The following is a 17,368-nucleotide window of genomic DNA, read 5'->3' as shown; positions in this document are numbered from 1 at the left end:
GATGGATTACATCTGAGTAAATTTAACTTATAAAATATATATTCGTTTCGTTAGAGTATTTTATTCAAATAAACGATTACACATGCAACAGTTTATCTTTTAGTATATATTGATAACCGAAATAGCGATAATAATTGTGTGACCAATAAGAAGACTTGATGGCAACTCTGCGCGGTAATGACAGGCAAATATATAAAATAAAAATATACCAACTTATTTAATAAAAAGTGGATTTCTTAATTTTTTGTATATTTGACGACTTAACTTATTTTTTACAATCTTTATTTATTTATAAAAAAAAAATTCCTGATATAATTTTTCTTTCAATAATAAAAAATTCATAATAGCTTTATTTTACGGCTAAAGCATCGATGATTTAAACAAATATCGATAGCACCGATAAATCCATCGATGTTTTGCAGCTCTAGCGGCAATGACAAGTATAATTTGCTGGTAACAAACATTCGGTCAGCCGCTTGATTTTTTAGTAAAAGTTTTGCACTTAATTTTCATAAAAAATGGTAAGTAAAATTCTTCTAGAAATAAATCGTGGGGTCCAATGTATATGTGTATACTATTAAGATACAGAAACTCGTGCGCTTCGTGTTGTGCATACATTTTTGCTTCATCACCATCACAATTATATTTTGCAGGCGCGTCGTTATGATTCCCGTACCACGATCTTCTCGCCTGAGGGCCGTCTCTACCAGGTGGAGTACGCCATGGAGGCCATTTCCCATGCCGGTACATGTTTGGGTATTTTGGCCGAAGACGGCATTGTGCTCGCAGCCGAATGCCGCAGCACGAACAAATTGCTTGACAACGCTATTCCATCTGAAAAGATTTACCGGCTGAATGAGTAAGTAAAAAGAATGAACGCCACTGTTAGGATTTTGGTTAATAGCGAATTGTGTATTTCTAGAAACATGGTTTGTTCGGTCGCGGGCATCACATCGGACGCCAATGTGTTAACCTCTGAGCTGCGTTTAATTGCTCAACGTTACCAGTTCAGCTACGGCGAAGTGATCCCATGTGAACAGCTTGTCTCCCACTTGTGTGACATTAAACAGGCATATACTCAGTATGGTGGCAAGCGACCCTTTGGCGTTTCGCTCCTTTACATGGGCTGGGACAGCAAGTATGGCTATCAGCTCTATCAATCAGATCCCAGTGGCAATTATGGTGGCTGGAAAGCCACTTGCATTGGCAACAACTTTGGTGCTGCTATTTCTATGCTTAAGCAGGAGTTGGCAGATAAGGAGAACATCAAGTTGGAAGAAGCCAAGGATTTGGCAGTTAAAGTGCTAAGCAAGACTCTGGATACCACAAAACTAACTCCAGAGAAGGTTGAAATGGCCACGCTGCAGCGCATCAACAACAGCACCGTTTACAGTGTGCTCGAAAAACCCGATGTTGAGAAACTGATCGAAAAATACAATAAGCTGGAGGCGGAAGCTGAAGCCGCCAAGAAGGAGAAGCAAGCCCAGCAGTCAAAATCCTAAACAGCAACCTTATACACATTAATTTAAACTTGGAATGATTTCTTTAAATGTATGAAATAAAATTTCGAAATTGGGGTAAACATTGAAATAAAGGGGGTGATTGAAAAGAGATGTGGCAACACTGGCAATTCAAGTAAGTTGGCAGCACGCCTCGTAAATTCCGTCGCTTTCTGCAGAATTCGTTCTTTTTAGGAAGGCGAACGTTGATATGAAAAACTTATAATATATCTAATCCTTTTATAAATATAATATATTGCAAGCCCTCTGTGGATCCTGTTTCTAACACCACATCTAGAACAAGCCTTATAGTGAAAATACCAGACATGCTTTTTCAGTATTTATTGAGCTTCGGAATGCTGTCACTTAACAGTTTTTGCTTCACATTCATTCTTATGGAAAAATGGCAATATTTTCTATATATTTTCGCACTTTTTGTAAAAACCGTTGTTGACGGAAATTTAATCAGTGGAAGAACGGCAGCTGCATGGTGCGAAATATATTTTCTATAAGTATCAATTGTTTTTAAAAACATTAAAATAAAATGTTATTTTAAATGACGCGCCTTTTTACAAGCGCTTTTTAAATTTTGCGTAATATATCTAGAAGTGTGTAACCATGTGACAATTCACGGGGTTTCTGTAGTTTGGTATATCCCATCGGTGTTAAAAAGAATATTTCGAAACGTTACTTTGGTCACACACTGACAAATAAAACAGCTTTAAGAAAGCACTTTTAAGAAACAAAAAATATATGTAAATGTAAAAATATTTAATAATCGCGTTCGCTTATTGGAAAACAATTGGAATATATTCCGCATATTTAAATACGAACTAAATAAAACGTAAGCGTAAAAACATTTTCTTTCCTACGCAGCAATAGATCTTCATTGAGCGCGCGTGTGTGTTAGTGTATGTGTGTGCGTGCGTGTGCCACAGAAAGTGGCAATCAGGCAGCACAGCAGCAGCAATTGCTGAAGTGTACAGCATATAATACATACATATGTATTTATAAATTATTTGATATTGTTAATTTATGCAATAATCAAAGGTGCATATGTGCATGAGTGAAACAAATGGCAATATATATCGTAATGTTGTCAATATAGTGAAAAGTTGTGTAGAAGCAGCAGCGGCAACAGCAGCGACATCGACATCCGCAGTAGCCGTCAACGTTAACGTATAAAAAAAGCAAAAGAAAATGAGGAAAATGAAATAACACAAAAAAAAAGAGCTGCGCTGTAGCGAGCAAAGTAGAAGAAGAAACGCGAAACACATGCAAAGAAAAATCGAAATAATAAAATACATACAAACATACACGTACGTATGAGCTGTATGTATGTATGGGTGTATCATAAAATTGTGCTTGTATGCGCAGTGCAAGTGTATATGTGTAAGTGTGTGTGTGAGTGAAACGTATAAATAAAATTCAGCCAAATGCAGAAGCCAACAACAAAATGGATAATAAAACTACACAGTTGGATTTTAAATTACTGGTAATTAAATAATGTTTCCTATAAAACGAAATGCCCTGCCCCTAGCCTCCTCCCCGCTCCACTCGTTTATATTCAAGTATACATTCGTACACACAAGCATAATACACACATACACGCGCACACATACCTACATACGTTTGAGTTTGTATTGGTGTAAGTCTACATTCCGTGTGCGACTATCAAATGAGAGTGGCAAAACAACGTGTAATGCGTAGGCAAAGAAGAGAGCGGCTGCGGCAAAGGCAGAGGAAGATAGAGAAGGAGGAGAGAGATAACAAATGGAAGTGAAGTACAGTGTGCACTGGCAGTTTAATTTCAGCTGTTGTACTCGCATTTATTGTAAGCAATGTTGTGTTATGGAATTTTGTCTTATTTTCCTTTTGTAGAATCAATTGTTAGTTATACTACACAGTGTTTTGTTTTAAAACAGTTTTTGATCAGCAGTTTGCAAATGTTACCAATTTAAGCCCGGCTAATGTACCCTAAAAAAAAAACAAAACAAATATAAACAAGAAATTAGTTAGTTAATCATAACCCTTGGTTATTTCATTAGGCTTCATATCAATCAGATGATGTAGCTTAGCTTTTTAGGCAGCTGTTTATTTGAATCTTCGTTTCTATAACCTTCCCGCCCTCCCACAATCAGTTCTTGCACAATACCCGTGCTGGCACACACACACACACGCAACCATGGTCGTCTTGTGCTTGTAACTGTGTATGAGCTTCCGCACCGTTGTGTTGTGGTGTGCCCTTGCTCTCCACCCCCATCTCCCATCCCCTACATTGTACACTCTCCTACACCCACCTTCTAACCTCTAGCACTCCCTTTCCTTATTCCCCACACCAATGCTACATAATGGCATTCTTCTCTTTTATTTTTATTTTGTTTCTTTTTTTTCTAAAATGAATTGTAGTTTTGTTTTCCACTCCCCTTAGTCTAAAAAGCGACTCAGAAAGCTTTGCTTCTCCCACTTTCGACCCATTTCATCATTGTTCTTGTTCTTCTTGTTATTGTTATTGCAATAGTTGTGGGGCTGGCTATTATTCACTTTTGTTTTGTTTTCCTCGTTATTTTGAGAAAATATTTATTTTTATTTTTATTAGTTTATAACAACATTACATTACTTGAATGCACAGACGCACAAACACACTCGCACAGGCACATTCATTTGAATGTATATGTGTGTATGTACATAAATACTACGAATACTACGAAATTCAACTTGTGCGCGCCACTCCGACTACAACTACAATAAAAAAAAAAATAAGAACAACAACAACCTCAATTCAAACTGAGCACAAAGAGAGTGAGAGAGAGCTCATGAATTTGTTTGTGTTTGTATTTTCATTTGTGTTTGTGTGAGGGGGAGAACGAATGGACGAGCAAAGCACAAATGAAGAATTGTAAACAGCGTGCACAGTGGTACACAATAGACTGCTATCAGAAACATTCAATTTATTTTGTTTTTTTCCTTCGTTCTGGTTGGAATGCACTTTAGCGGAGAGATGCTGGCTGATACCAATTGGGTAACTGTCAAACTAGCAAACAAGTATCCCATGGAATTAAATTGCAATTCAGTCTTGCTTCTTACTTGTTGTTGATCTTGTAGTTTTCATTAATTCAGCATTTGAGCGTTTCAATTAAAACTTTCATCGCCCCTAATTGAGTTTACGACATGCGCGAAGCGTGACTTTAAGTAGTAGAAGGAGCACAGCTGTAGTATCATTTCAAACAATTTCAATTTGAATCTAAATTAATTAATCTAAATTATTCAGTTGAAGAATTATTATATATATCATTAGCATTTCATAAATCAAGAAGAAAGAAATATGAGTATTAGTTCTCAAGGAGTAGACCAACGTAGAAGACTTTCGTAAGTTTTACAAATCTTGCAAATCCAACTTCGAAAATAATGAGCGCATCGGTTCATTGAAGCACATTGAGCCACTGTACATGCAAATGCGTGTGCTTGTATGTGTTTTTATTATATAGCTAGTTTTGTTTCGCTTGTGCCAATTTCATTAATAAAAGAGGACAACGTAAATGCTATTTTTATTTGATTAGTAAAATCTACATACATACACGCACACACACATAGGCAGGCACATGCCGTGCACTTGCTTGTGAGAGCGTGAGTGTGTTGGTGTGAGCTAGTACACGTTGCATGAGCACACAAAATGTAAAACATAAATTTGCTAAAAATGCAGCGGCAATTCTTGCCCCACTTGCTACAGCTGCAACGTTTACAGTTTGGCAACCTAAATATGTACTATGTGTAGGTAAACAAATACCTTTAAACGTGTGTGCATATATGAACGTGTGTATGTGTGTGGATACCGCTCTCACTCTCTCCCTGCTTTGCTTTATCGCTGTGTTTGTGCGTGTCTGCGTGTTGAACAGGTACATAACAATATTAAAACGAACTAGCTGAAAAAAGAAGCAACTAAGTCCAATAAATCAAGACAAACTGCATTAGTATTGAAAATACATGTGTACATAGATAATCGTTTATTGAATACCCTATAGAAGATTCCATTAGCTTTATGAATATTTATGATCTAGAGATGGGTTGCGGCACGAGACGATTCGACATATCAGATAAGGAATAGGGGACTTATTTATGAGCCCGAATTGGAACAATCTGAAACTTTGATGAAGGTGTAAATTAGTTTGTTATTCTATCAAATATTCTTCAGAGAATTATTATTACTCTAATATATTGTATAATATTTAAATAATCTAAATAAACCACATTACTATCATTATAACAGATACTGTTTTTCCCTTGTTGTTTTCTAAGGAAAAAACCCGCAGCACGTTTAATGGGAAACCCCGCAATTTAGTGCTGATTATGCTAACGCTGAGATATACAATTATAAGCGCAATTTTTATTTACCTAAGAAAGAAATTGTTGAATTGATATTGACAGATCGAGAACCAACAATTCGGCGATTGGCGTTGAGTCAGCAATCAGCTGATCTGTTGTAAACAAACATCGAAAGACAACAAGAAATAATTTTTAATTTTTCAATGCGAATGGCGGTTGAATTATGGCATTCCTCGTTATAATAATTATTCTTGCTCATGAGAATCTTTGTTTTTACCTGTTCTGTTCATTATTTATATCTATTTGTGTCGCCATTGAGCGCGGCATCGAAAGATATCTTTTAATGCGATTCAAAGTGCGATGACTTCATCGCAAGTTGAAAGCTATCTTTTATTTTCGAATTAATTGCAAATTTAAACCATAATTATTGTGAAAAGTTCAAGAAACCGTTAACAGCTGTTAAAAAGAGGCGTTTTTAGAATCAACTCCAAACCCATTCAATGATTATGGCTAAGTTTGTGCAAAACCATTAAATGAATACTCTATTATAAAATATCCTAATTATGCTTAAATTTTAGACACAATGGGTTTCTTTATTGTCATAATTTATTTCTTATTTTAATGATTCAGACTAGACCCGATATGAACTAAAACTATTCCTAGGATATAAACATAGATATTCGTCGTGTCAATTTATTATGTTGCGCTTCAAGGCTCGTTACGACTTACATAAATACGATAAAAGGAAACAAAGAAAGAAAAGCCCATAAATTTTAAATAAAACAAAGAACAAAATTCGTGCATTCGTTCGTACCCTTTGTTTTGCGACATAGAAACTTCAAGCCTTTAAGCTTTTGTATATAATTTATTTGTATTTATATATAGCAAAGCATTTACAAGAACAGCAATATATACGTATATATGTATGTCTATATTACTTTGTGTATGCATCAGTTTGTGTTGTTGCTGTGCTCAATTTAGTTGCAGAGTTATTTTAAGCATATTTACAAGTGTATTTATTTGAATGTTTTGTTAGCCAAGAACAATTTTGAGCATCTACAAATAATTAATTGCCTCTCAGTCGATTGTTGTAAAATGTATTAATGGGCTATCAACAGACTTGTTCAACCAGAAGTTAATTTGCTTTTAAGTTAATAGTGCATGGGCGACGAATTTTTAATACTTTTCCTGTCAGATTTTGAACACATTTCCAAATTTTAATAATGTCGAGTTTTTCATTTATATTAATGAAATGACAATTATAAACTTAGTTTGCAATGTTTACTTGAAAAGATTTAACAAACAAACATGCTGAAACCCATTTATCAAATGTTTTTAAGAAAAGCTTTGCCGATTAGGGAGCATTAGGAATGTTTTGCTTTTACTTAATTTCAAATGAAATAATTACTTAAATGCTTTATCGCCAAATAACTCACAGACATAAAAGAATATTTTAATTAAAGCACAAACATAATGTTACTATCTGTATATAAATACATACGTATTCATGCGAACACACATACAACCATACGTAATGTGTGTATTTATCTAATTAATATCGTATTTAACTTTTCCTTTGCATTGCTTGCGCTCTGCTTCGCATCACACAACATATGTACACACATAGATAAATCTAGATATGCGTGTATTTACGTAGCACACACATTCTCTCACTCACTCTCTATTTATCCCTCTCTTTGTTTCGCTTTGTCATTCTCTCGAATTAGTGTAACGCATAAACACACGCACACAAATACACGTGGAAATACGGCCGCCAATGTTATCTCTAATCTAGACTTACAACAACATTTAGTGCCGTAGGGATTTGTCACCCAAACTGCTGCTAAATAACAGTTTCGGTTTAGTATAAACAAATTAATTTTAACGATAGGATAGTTTAAACAATTACAGTCGTATACTACGTATTTATGAATTATAGTAATTTCAATGTCAGTTATTGCAATTAAATTTAGTATATAATTAATAAAAGGGGAAAACTTGTTTGCCAACTTTAACTGATATTAAATTCTTGCTACGTTAGCAAGATTGTAACATAAAAAAGCATTGCTTAACATATGAATGTAGATACGTTTTAAATAGATGTTTTGCAACCGATTTAAAGACGCTAAATATTTATTAGCAGTACCTCGTTAACATTTTGACCCCAAATGCGTTTTTCTTGTTGTTGTTGTTTTAAGAATTTCTCTTGTTTTATTCATGTCGTTCGTAATTAGTTCTCCCAAATGGATAAACATCATATTAATTTTATGCTTCTGCTAAAAGAATGAAATATTTGAGAATTGCCAGCGGGGCCAATGTTGTGTTGTTCAGTGCCGTTGCCCCCCATCCCGTTCTACTCATCTGCCTCTCACTTACTCTCTTTGGATGTGCCGCTCTTTTCCCCTCTCACTCGCCGAGCTCTTTATGTATGCATCTCTCTTTCCGGCTCTCTGAAAACAATGTCAGCCAGTGGGTGGGTTGTGGGAGAGCAAAGCTTGGAGAGCGCCATCGATGTTTTTACAACTACAACTACATAAAGTGTTGACTCGCTGCTTTAACTTACACACTCACAAAAGGCAAACGCATACAAGCGCACACAGATAGACGAATACATATGTACGCTGTATATATGTATGTACATGTAGATGGCAACATTGTGGAATGGGGAAAAAGTAGCACAAATTGTGCGCTGTTTTAATTTCTTTGCCTTCCCCGCTCTATCTCTCGCTCTCTTCCTCTTCCTCTCGCAGCTGAGGCAGCGAGACTTTATTATTTTATGTCAATATACATACATATATATTCGTGTGTGTGTTCGTGTATATGTTTTCATGTATATATGTATGTATATGCAGCTTGTTTTTATTTTTCCTGCTATATCTTATACACTTTTCGCCTTTGCCATCTCCGCTGCGCGTTGTGTGCTAATCGTTTGCGTCAGCAGCGCAGCCGCTGTCTCTGTCGCCGCGCTGTCTACTCGCGATTCCATGACGTCGAAGTCGACGTCGGCTATGTTATGTTGTGTGCTGAGCGCGCGCGCTCTCTTGGCGCTCTAATTGCATTAAATTGTTTGGAAAATCATAATCAGTAATTGCATTTGATGACAGCTCTTTCGAGTGCACGTGTAAATGTTAACTTTGTTCAATTACATGCCTCCTCACACCTATTTATTTATTTATTGTATTTTTGTATGTTAATTTACATAAACCATTTGTCACTTTAATTGGAACTTTACTTAACTCTACCAATTTGGTAGCACGTGGTCCGTCGCGCAGGGCTGCAATACGATTCCAGCCTCTGCCTCTTTCCATGTCTTTCTGTCTCTCTTTCTCCTGCTACCCCATTCGTTGTGGTTGTGTGGGTCGAACAGGAAATGTGGAGCCACCTAGCGGAAGTTGGTCATTTATTACGCGAAACTTTAATGCATAATTAAATATGTACCTACTATACGTATGCATGTATGTGTTGTGTAGTACTGTATATAACACATTGTACATGTGTCTAAGATGACTAACTAACGGCAGTCGACTTGTTTTACGTTTAAAACAAGTATTAAAGCTAAAGTTGAGTATGGTTGACTGTTAGATACCCGACTGACATTTGAAGACGGGTACAATATCTGAGTACCCCATTCAAATATTAAACATCAAATTAGTCTCGCCTGGTTTATAAGGTAGTTTTAATTGTTTAAACAAAGTTTCGTCTACGCAATTAACAATCCACTCCAATATTAAAAAAAACTTTAATTCTAATTTCTGAAAGATTTGAATATCAAAGAAAGATTTGCCATATTGTGAAATGTTTTATATTTGAAAATTATGGACTTAACATCTAATATCTCATCGCTTAATAGTCACTTAATACCAATTAAAATTTAAAACAAGGAATATGAATTTGAGTAGATATATTATTATTATTATGTATATTATTATACAAGGGACCTCGTAGGAAGGTCCTGTGGATGGCACCTCTTTAATCTTTTCTTTTTTGGAGCATTTCTGAGCCTTCTGGGTTGTGATGAAAATCCATTCTAAGAAGAAAGTTATCCGAATGCTTCCGATTAGCTTCGCCAACCTTGGAGACCTTGAGATCCTTCTCTATATCTCTCGTGCGCATGTACCAGGGAGCATTACATAGGTTTCGTAATATTTTTGCTTGCGCTACTCTTATTTTATTTAGGTTTGTTTTGGCTGCATTACCATAAATTTAAAATTGAAACGTCGCAACCAATAAATTTAAAATTCTATTTTATCTTATGGCACTAGATATTAAGTGGGCACCTAGAATAAAATTATCCTATCTATCCAGATTGTACTAATGGCCTCTGCTTTTGATTGCTTGCAGGTGGATCAGTCAGTGAATCTACTGGACAGCCTGAATGCGGCGTCGCGGTGCGATGCAATCAAATTTCTGCTGCAAAAGCTTAAGTGCAAATATCCAGAGGCCTGCGACCGAGTCGTCAGGAATCTGTACAGTCACAAACCCAATGATAATGGAGCCTCGGACTCGACGGAGTCAGCGCAGCTAGCGAAGAGCAAACAGTTGCAGCTGCTGTTGCTTGACCCCAAAAAGGAGACGAAGAAGGAGAAGTTGGAGCCGGATGGAACAAAGCAGATCATCAAGCGAGAGAACGACCATGATGAAGCATCCGCGATCGATTTAAATCAAAACTTTGAGAAAATTCTCTGCAAAGAGGAGTTTATGTGCCTCGACGAGGAGGATGATTTCCTCGATGATGATGCCGATGGCGATGCCGATGCCGACCCCGATACCGAGAATCCGTCTTCCATAAGCAAACGCCTGCATTTTAATCGCAATGCCAACGTCAGTTTGAATGTTAGCGGCAACGCCAGCGGCTCCAGTGGGAGCAGCAACAATGTAGACGCTGCAATCACCAGTGCAGCTGTTAATCCAGCGCTCACCAGCGATCCCCTTGATCTGATACCCTCGGCGGGAGCCAGTGGCGTGGTGAAGCGAAAATATGTTGCCACATTCGATGGGGAGGAGCAGGAGGATGACGACGATGGCGTTGATGATGATGATGATGATGATGATGAGGCCAATGAAATTCATAAAGAGAGCAATAGCAACAGGTGTGAGCAGCTGATGCTCCGACGTCAGCGAAAGCTAATGCGCTCCACAGCGTTGGTCAAACGGAAACGAACCAACAATGTCATCAGCAGCATGGATGCCGTGGTCAAGCCTGTGACACGCTCCCGTCTGGGCGAGGGATATGTGTTCCACGAGGATACGCAGTACACGTTGCGCTATCATCACAGCAGCGGGGAGTTCAGTGAACGAGCGTTCAAGGCGCAGTTCCGGGTGCTGTTGCGATTGGCGTTAAGTCAGCATCACAAGCCCTTCCTTAAGCAGTTCTATGACAACTTTGTGGTCACCGGCCGGCTGCTGGGAACAACTCCCTCGACTCGAGTGTTGCAAGAGCTGCGCGAGCAACGCTTGGACGAGTGGCGGCGGCAACGTGAACGTCGACAGTTGGCCAGGGATGCCGCTGAAGCGGCAGGAGCTGCTGCTGTGGCTGCTGCGGCGGCCGCAGCGATGCTGAAGCAAGAGCAGGAGGAGGCGGCAGAGGCGGAGGCGGAGGAAGAAGCACGTAAACAGCTGAAGCTGAAGAGCGAACCACTGGACCAAGAAATGGAAGTGCCGCAGCAGCAACAGCAGCAGGCGGAGAATCAAAGGCCACGCCAACTGTTATCGCTAGCGTTTGAGGACTCGGAACTGGAGTCAGAGACGGAGTCACAGCTGTCATCGGCGGCACAGGAGATTATGAAGTTTGAAGAGTTCATCGACGAAGGTGTAGGCGCTGGTCGTCTCATTGATGGGCTCGAAATGGAGCCGGAAATTGACGAGATGCTGGCCAGTGCTGGCAGCGGATTGGGCAGCGTAACGGGCACTGGGAGCGGGAACAGTAACAGCAATAGCAGCGCTGTCCATGACAATGGCATTGCGTCGCTGCTCATGGACACCAGTCATGGGACGCAGCTTCATTCGCATCATCTGTAAGTCAATGCAATTACAAAACTTAGTTCTTTTAAACTAATATGTTCCCTCTTTTTTTGGCTTGCAGCAACAGTAGCAGTAGCAGCAGCAATGTCGCTGCTGGTAACCTTGTGATCAACGGCCTTACGTCAAGCAATATCAACAACAACAACACTTGCAACAAGAGCAACAACGTGCTAAGCCAGCAACTGGCGTCGGAGCATCTGGCCGCTAAGCAAGCGGCGGTAACATCACAATCGCAATCGCAGCCACAAACTCCGACTTCGGCGCCGACTGCGAGTCAGCTGCAATCGCAGTCACAACAGCAATTGTCCATGCCGATGAGATCTGCGTATGGACACGAAGGTGTTGCCATGTCAGCCACAGCGCAGCTAATGTCGGGCACAGAGATTCAGCTACAGAATGATAATCACAATCATTACAACTCAAGCAACAATCCGCTCTCCATGATGGGCGGCATGATGCAAATGCAGCAACAACAGCAGCAGCAACAACATCAGCAACAGTTTTCGCAGCATCCACATGCACAAATGCTGAACAATCATCAGTCGCATCTGCATCCGCATGCGCAGCATCCTCAACAGCAGCCGCCTCATCTGTCATCATCTTCGGCCATGGGACAGCTAAACTCATCGCTGGAGCTGGACGACAATGAGTTGTCGGGCGATGAGGACGAAGATGAACTCGACAATGAGCTAGACGAAATGGATGCAGCCAAGCAGCAGCTAATCGATGGTGGCAGCAGCAGCAGCACCTCGTTGCAGGCGCCTCCATCGCAGCTTGGTGGCGCACACACGCCTGGCAGCAAAAAGGACAAACCCAGCTATAGTTGTCTGCTGTGTCCCAAGTCATATCGGAAACGCAAATCGCTGCTGGATCACTACAAGATACATCCCGGTTATTGTCACGACTGTGGACAGCCAAACGGCAACACGCTCGAGGTAAATTGATCAATCGACTAATTGCAGTTCAAATTGTCATATTGAAATGTTAATTGTAATTACAGGAAATCATTCAGCATAATCGCACGATGCACGTGAAGGAGTTTCCGTTTGTGTGCGAAACCTGCGGCGAGTCCTATTCCCGACGGCAGCAGTTCCATGCGCACGTGGAGTCGCACAAGAAGGATTTCAAAAGTGAGTCGGATGTGAATGTAAATTTCAACCAAAAGCCACAACAGGCAACAACCAGGCGGAAGGACATTCATTGCGTTTATATTCATTTGCTGTTGAACAATTCAATTAACATGCTGTTTTATGCTGTCTATTTGCAGTCTATCCTTGTGGCGAGTGCGGTCTAAAGCTATCGCAGAAGAAGCTGCAGCAGCACTTCGAGGAGACGGGCCACAAGGCCGACGGCGCCATCTGTGAGGTGTGTGGCGCCGAGTTTCCCACTAAGAATGCGCTCTACCAGCACATAATACGCGAGCATAAGCGCGACAATTTCTTTGAGTGCCACATTTGCCATAATCGCTTCACGCTCAAGGCCAATCTGGAGCGGCACGTCCAGCTGCACACGGAGGTGAAGCGCACCTATGTCTGCGATCTGTGTGGTTCGTCGTATTTTACATATCCTGCGCTCAAGGAGCACTACAGCAACGCCCACGTCGATGTCTCCGAGTGCAAGTGCACGCTGTGCGGCAAACGCTTTGGCTCGGCCAAGTCACTGCAGCGTCACTTGCCATCGCACTCCGAGGAGCGGCCGCACTGCTGCAACCACTGCGATCAAGTAAGGTTTATTAGATGCATGTAAAGTTATCATTGACTAATCGAAATTATATTATGCAGACCTTCAAGTGGAAGACGCATTTGGTGCGCCACAAACAGACCATGCATGGCAATCAGCCACCGCCTCCCAAGAAGGGCAAGCAGCGTTTCCCCAAAGCGAACGATGATGGTAAGTAGAATACAGAATTTCCAATCGCTGCACATAATTCATAAAATGTCTTTTAGATATGTTGCCGCTGCCCGATATGCCGGGTCCACCGCCGGTGAAGGCCACCAAAAAGTCAGCTGGCAGCAAGACCAAATCTCAGGCATCCGCCGCAGCAGCAGCTGCATCGCAGCAGGGTCCAGGCAAGGGAGTTGGCATGGGTGCAACGCCAACGCCGCCGCCACCGTTGTCAACGACGCCGGGTTGCTCGCAGCAGGATCCGTTTAATGCCGCCATGGTGAGCAGCAATAGCTCGCAATCGTCGACGGCATCGACGTCACAGCACTCGGTATCGACGAGCGAATCTCAGCAGAATTCCATGTACAATCAGAGCTTTAGTGCGGACAAATTGCAACAGCCGACGCAGGCGCAGCAGCAACAGCAACAGAATGCGCTCCATCAACAGCAGCAGCAGCAACATCAGCAGCAGCAGCATCATGCAACGCCAACGCCGCCGCCAACGTTGCAGCAACAGGTTCCACCACCGCCACAACAACAGCAGCAGCCGCAGCAACAACAGCCGCAGCCGCATCATCGCCATACGCCGCATACGCCAAACAACAGTACGCCGGAGCTGCATATGCAGCGAATGAACAGCTTTGGGGGACCGGAGAGTCAGTTCCACTTTGAGCCCACTGGCAATCCAGCAGCTAGCTATCAGCAACACCAGATGATCAATCAGTATCAGCAACAGCATCAACAGCAGCAGCAACAGCAGCAGTCACAACAACAGCAGGCACAGCAACAGCATTTGCGCAGTCATACGCCACAGAGCCCACACTCGCATCCGCATCCCCATCCACACCCGCATCCGCATCAGGCGCAGCAAATGCAACAGCAGCAACAGCAACACTTTAGCTCACCGCACCACATGCCACCCATGCACCACCAGCACCAGCTGCTGATGCAACAGCATCGACACAGTCACTCGCCCCAGCATCAGCACTCTCGTCTGCAGTCGCCGCAGCCGCAGCCATCGCCATCAGCCGGAGCAACTGGGACGCAACAGCAATTCATGCAGCAGCAACAGCAACAACAACAACAAACGCCAACTGATTCGTGGGGCAACATGGGCTTTGGTGGCACACAAAACAATCAGCCGGTTGAGCTCAAGGACAACAAGTTCTACATTGTTGACTCGACCGAGTTTATGGGGCTTCCAATGAATGTCGGCGCCAATGCGCCGCCTTCGCAGCAGCAGCAACAAGCGGGCGTCGTCAATAAGGCGCAGCAACAACAACAGCAAGTTCAGCAGCAACAGCAGCAACCACAACAACAGCAGCAGCAGCCACAAGATCCAGCATTGACTGGTGATTTATTAAACTTCCAGCACATGTGGCCACAGCAGCAACAACAACAGCAGCAGCAGCAACAACAGCAGCAGCAACAGGCAGCAGCAGCGCAACAGCCGCAGGCGAATCAAGTCGGGCCAGGGGATGCTCATAATTACAACAATATTGGCAGCATTCTCACGAATCTCATTGACACGAATCCCACGCCCATGGAGTACAACTTTGATCTAATGCAGCAACAGCAACCAACGCCGCAGCAACAGCAACAACAGCAGCAGTCGCAACAACAACAAGCAGCACAACAACATCACAATGCCAGCGGTGCCTATGCTGGCGGATTGATGAGGCACGCCGCCGCCGGCAACGTGTACGGAGGCGGAGTCTCCTACGAGCAGCATCACAATCACAACCACAGCGCATTGAGCGAACAACTGGTCAGCGAACAGCAGAAGCACAACAGCTTTCAGCCATACCATGGCCATCCGCATGCCCATGGACTGCAGCAGCCGTTGCATTCGCTAGCAGCCGCCTCTCATTTGCTGCCACCGGCTCCACCACATGGCAATGTGTACGAGCGTGGAGTGGCACCGCCAGTGGGCATCGGAGTTGGCGTGGGCGTGGGTGGCTATCCGATGTTGGGCGACGATGCAAAGTCAGTGCTGCCGCCGATCAATGATTATATGCATCATATGCAACAGCAGCAACCCGATCTAATCTACTATCCAGTGAAGAACGATTGACAACCAAAGTAGCCGGCGCTGGGTGGTGCCCCAGGAGCAGGAGGGCATCACCATCAGCACCACCACTTCGCGCATAATCATAATCATAATCACACGCGCTGGTGGCCAGCACCAGCAGCAGGTATAGGCGCCAAGAGAGGCGATGTTTTTCATTGAAAAGCATTAATTAATAGCAACAAAGCAAAATGTTGTTTAGATGAGGAAGGTAAAGATGAAGTCGACGGGAAAGCACTATTTTCTATTTTTTAGTACGATGTGCTTGTGTAGATATCAAAAGATGATGATTCTAATTAGATAAGATTATAAATATTATACATACACACTTATATATATACATATATAAATATATTATATACACTGGAACGCAACGTTGAGCAATAATTTGAAGATTGGGGCTTCATTGCTCAGATAATTTCCCATCCGACCGACGCTATTGATACACGTGTATACAAACAACAACAGCAACTAACAAACAAACAAAAGAAACTAACAAAATATTTAATAATAGTAACGGAAAGAAAACACCACAGCAACAACAACAACAATAAGAACATGACGACAGACATATACATACATGCATATATACATAGTAGCGTTTAAGAAAACCAAAAAGAAAAACAAAAAAAAAAACGAAAAAGGAATAAACAAAAAACACTAAATAATTACGTAAGTTATGTAATAATATGTAGCCTGTAAACCTGTACTAACAAACAATGGCAGACCACAACATCAGCATCAGCAACCACAACAACCACAGCAACCAAACAAGCAACTTTCGAACAAATTTTTGCAAGTTAATTTAATGCTTATTTAACTTAATAATGAATGAGAGATGAACGTGAATGTGAATGAGTATGAGTAAATGAGAACACAAATACGTACGTTGATATATAATATATAGAAATCAAAGCAACATTATATATATACGCATACGATATAAGTCGCAAGAAACCCCCCAACCCAATTGTAGATTTGATTTTTTAAAGAATTGCGAACAACACGAAAGCTGTTGGGTAAACCATATCATGAGGCCCTTTGCCGTCAAATACACATAATATTAATTATTAACAATATATATATATATATGCAGTTTGATGTATGTATAATTTGAATTTTGAATAGTGCTTGTTATTTTATGTTTAGTTGAACAATCAATCAATCAATGATTATACCATACAAAATACAATGCATACATACACAACTTATTTCATTTTATTTTTTAATTGTATGCCCCATTTTTGTTAGATTAGTGCCTAAGTCTTCTAGTTGATATATGTATATCATCATGTATACCCCAATTTGTGGCTTTTTACACCCAAAAACAAAACTTGTTTAATTATTAAACTCTGCATGCCCCTCTATCCCCCTATCTGTTTCCATATGAAAAATACTTCTGTGTTCTTCATATGATTGTTTTCTCTCTTTGGGCATTTTTCTTTTTGCCATCCGGAGCATTAAAAGTCTCCTTGCTTCCAAAACGCAACTAAACGACAATGTGTTTATTGGTATGTATGTATTTCCTTAACCCACAACACTTCAGAGACCCCTTAAGTTACATCATATATGC

At 41.2% G+C, this 17,368-nt stretch overlaps 2 protein-coding genes across 2 annotated transcripts; both read left to right on the top strand.

The window, feature by feature from the left end:
* The first annotated feature begins 365 nt into the window (after window positions 1-365).
* LOC132790008 (proteasome subunit alpha type-4) lies at window positions 366-1,582 on the top strand. Its single transcript, XM_060798410.1, has 3 exons — window positions 366-521; window positions 654-859; window positions 923-1,582. Exons 1-3 carry the CDS (start codon window positions 519-521, stop codon window positions 1,500-1,502), a joined length of 789 nt encoding a protein of 262 aa, XP_060654393.1. The 5' UTR covers window positions 366-518; the 3' UTR covers window positions 1,503-1,582.
* A 612-nt stretch (window positions 1,583-2,194) lies between these two features.
* On the top strand, window positions 2,195-16,472 carry LOC132790000 (uncharacterized). The gene is made up of 7 exons (XM_060798384.1): window positions 2,195-2,994; window positions 10,164-11,836; window positions 11,905-12,778; window positions 12,844-12,973; window positions 13,111-13,565; window positions 13,625-13,733; window positions 13,790-16,472. Exons 1-7 carry the CDS (start codon window positions 2,956-2,958, stop codon window positions 15,799-15,801), a joined length of 5,292 nt encoding a protein of 1,763 aa, XP_060654367.1. The 5' UTR covers window positions 2,195-2,955; the 3' UTR covers window positions 15,802-16,472.
* The last annotated feature ends 896 nt before the right edge of the window (window positions 16,473-17,368 follow it).

The sequence above is a fragment of the Drosophila nasuta genome, chromosome 3 (genome assembly GCF_023558535.2).
Source record: "Drosophila nasuta strain 15112-1781.00 chromosome 3, ASM2355853v1, whole genome shotgun sequence".
NCBI classification, from domain to species: Eukaryota; Metazoa; Arthropoda; class Insecta; order Diptera; family Drosophilidae; genus Drosophila; species Drosophila nasuta.
Note: the sequence above shows the minus strand (reverse complement) of the source record. Positions and strands in the feature narration are given on the sequence as shown.

Coding starts and splice junctions, on each gene's coding strand:
- LOC132790008 (XM_060798410.1), top strand. Junction 860..922: donor AAGATTTACCGGCTGAATGA/GTAAGTAAAAAG, acceptor GTGTATTTCTAG/AAACATGGTTTGTTCGGTCG.
- LOC132790000 (XM_060798384.1), top strand. CDS start 2,956: ATGGATAATAAAACTACACAGTTGGATTTTAAATTACTG. Junction 11,837..11,904: donor CAGCTTCATTCGCATCATCT/GTAAGTCAATGC, acceptor TTTGGCTTGCAG/CAACAGTAGCAGTAGCAGCA. Junction 12,974..13,110: donor GCACAAGAAGGATTTCAAAA/GTGAGTCGGATG, acceptor GTCTATTTGCAG/TCTATCCTTGTGGCGAGTGC.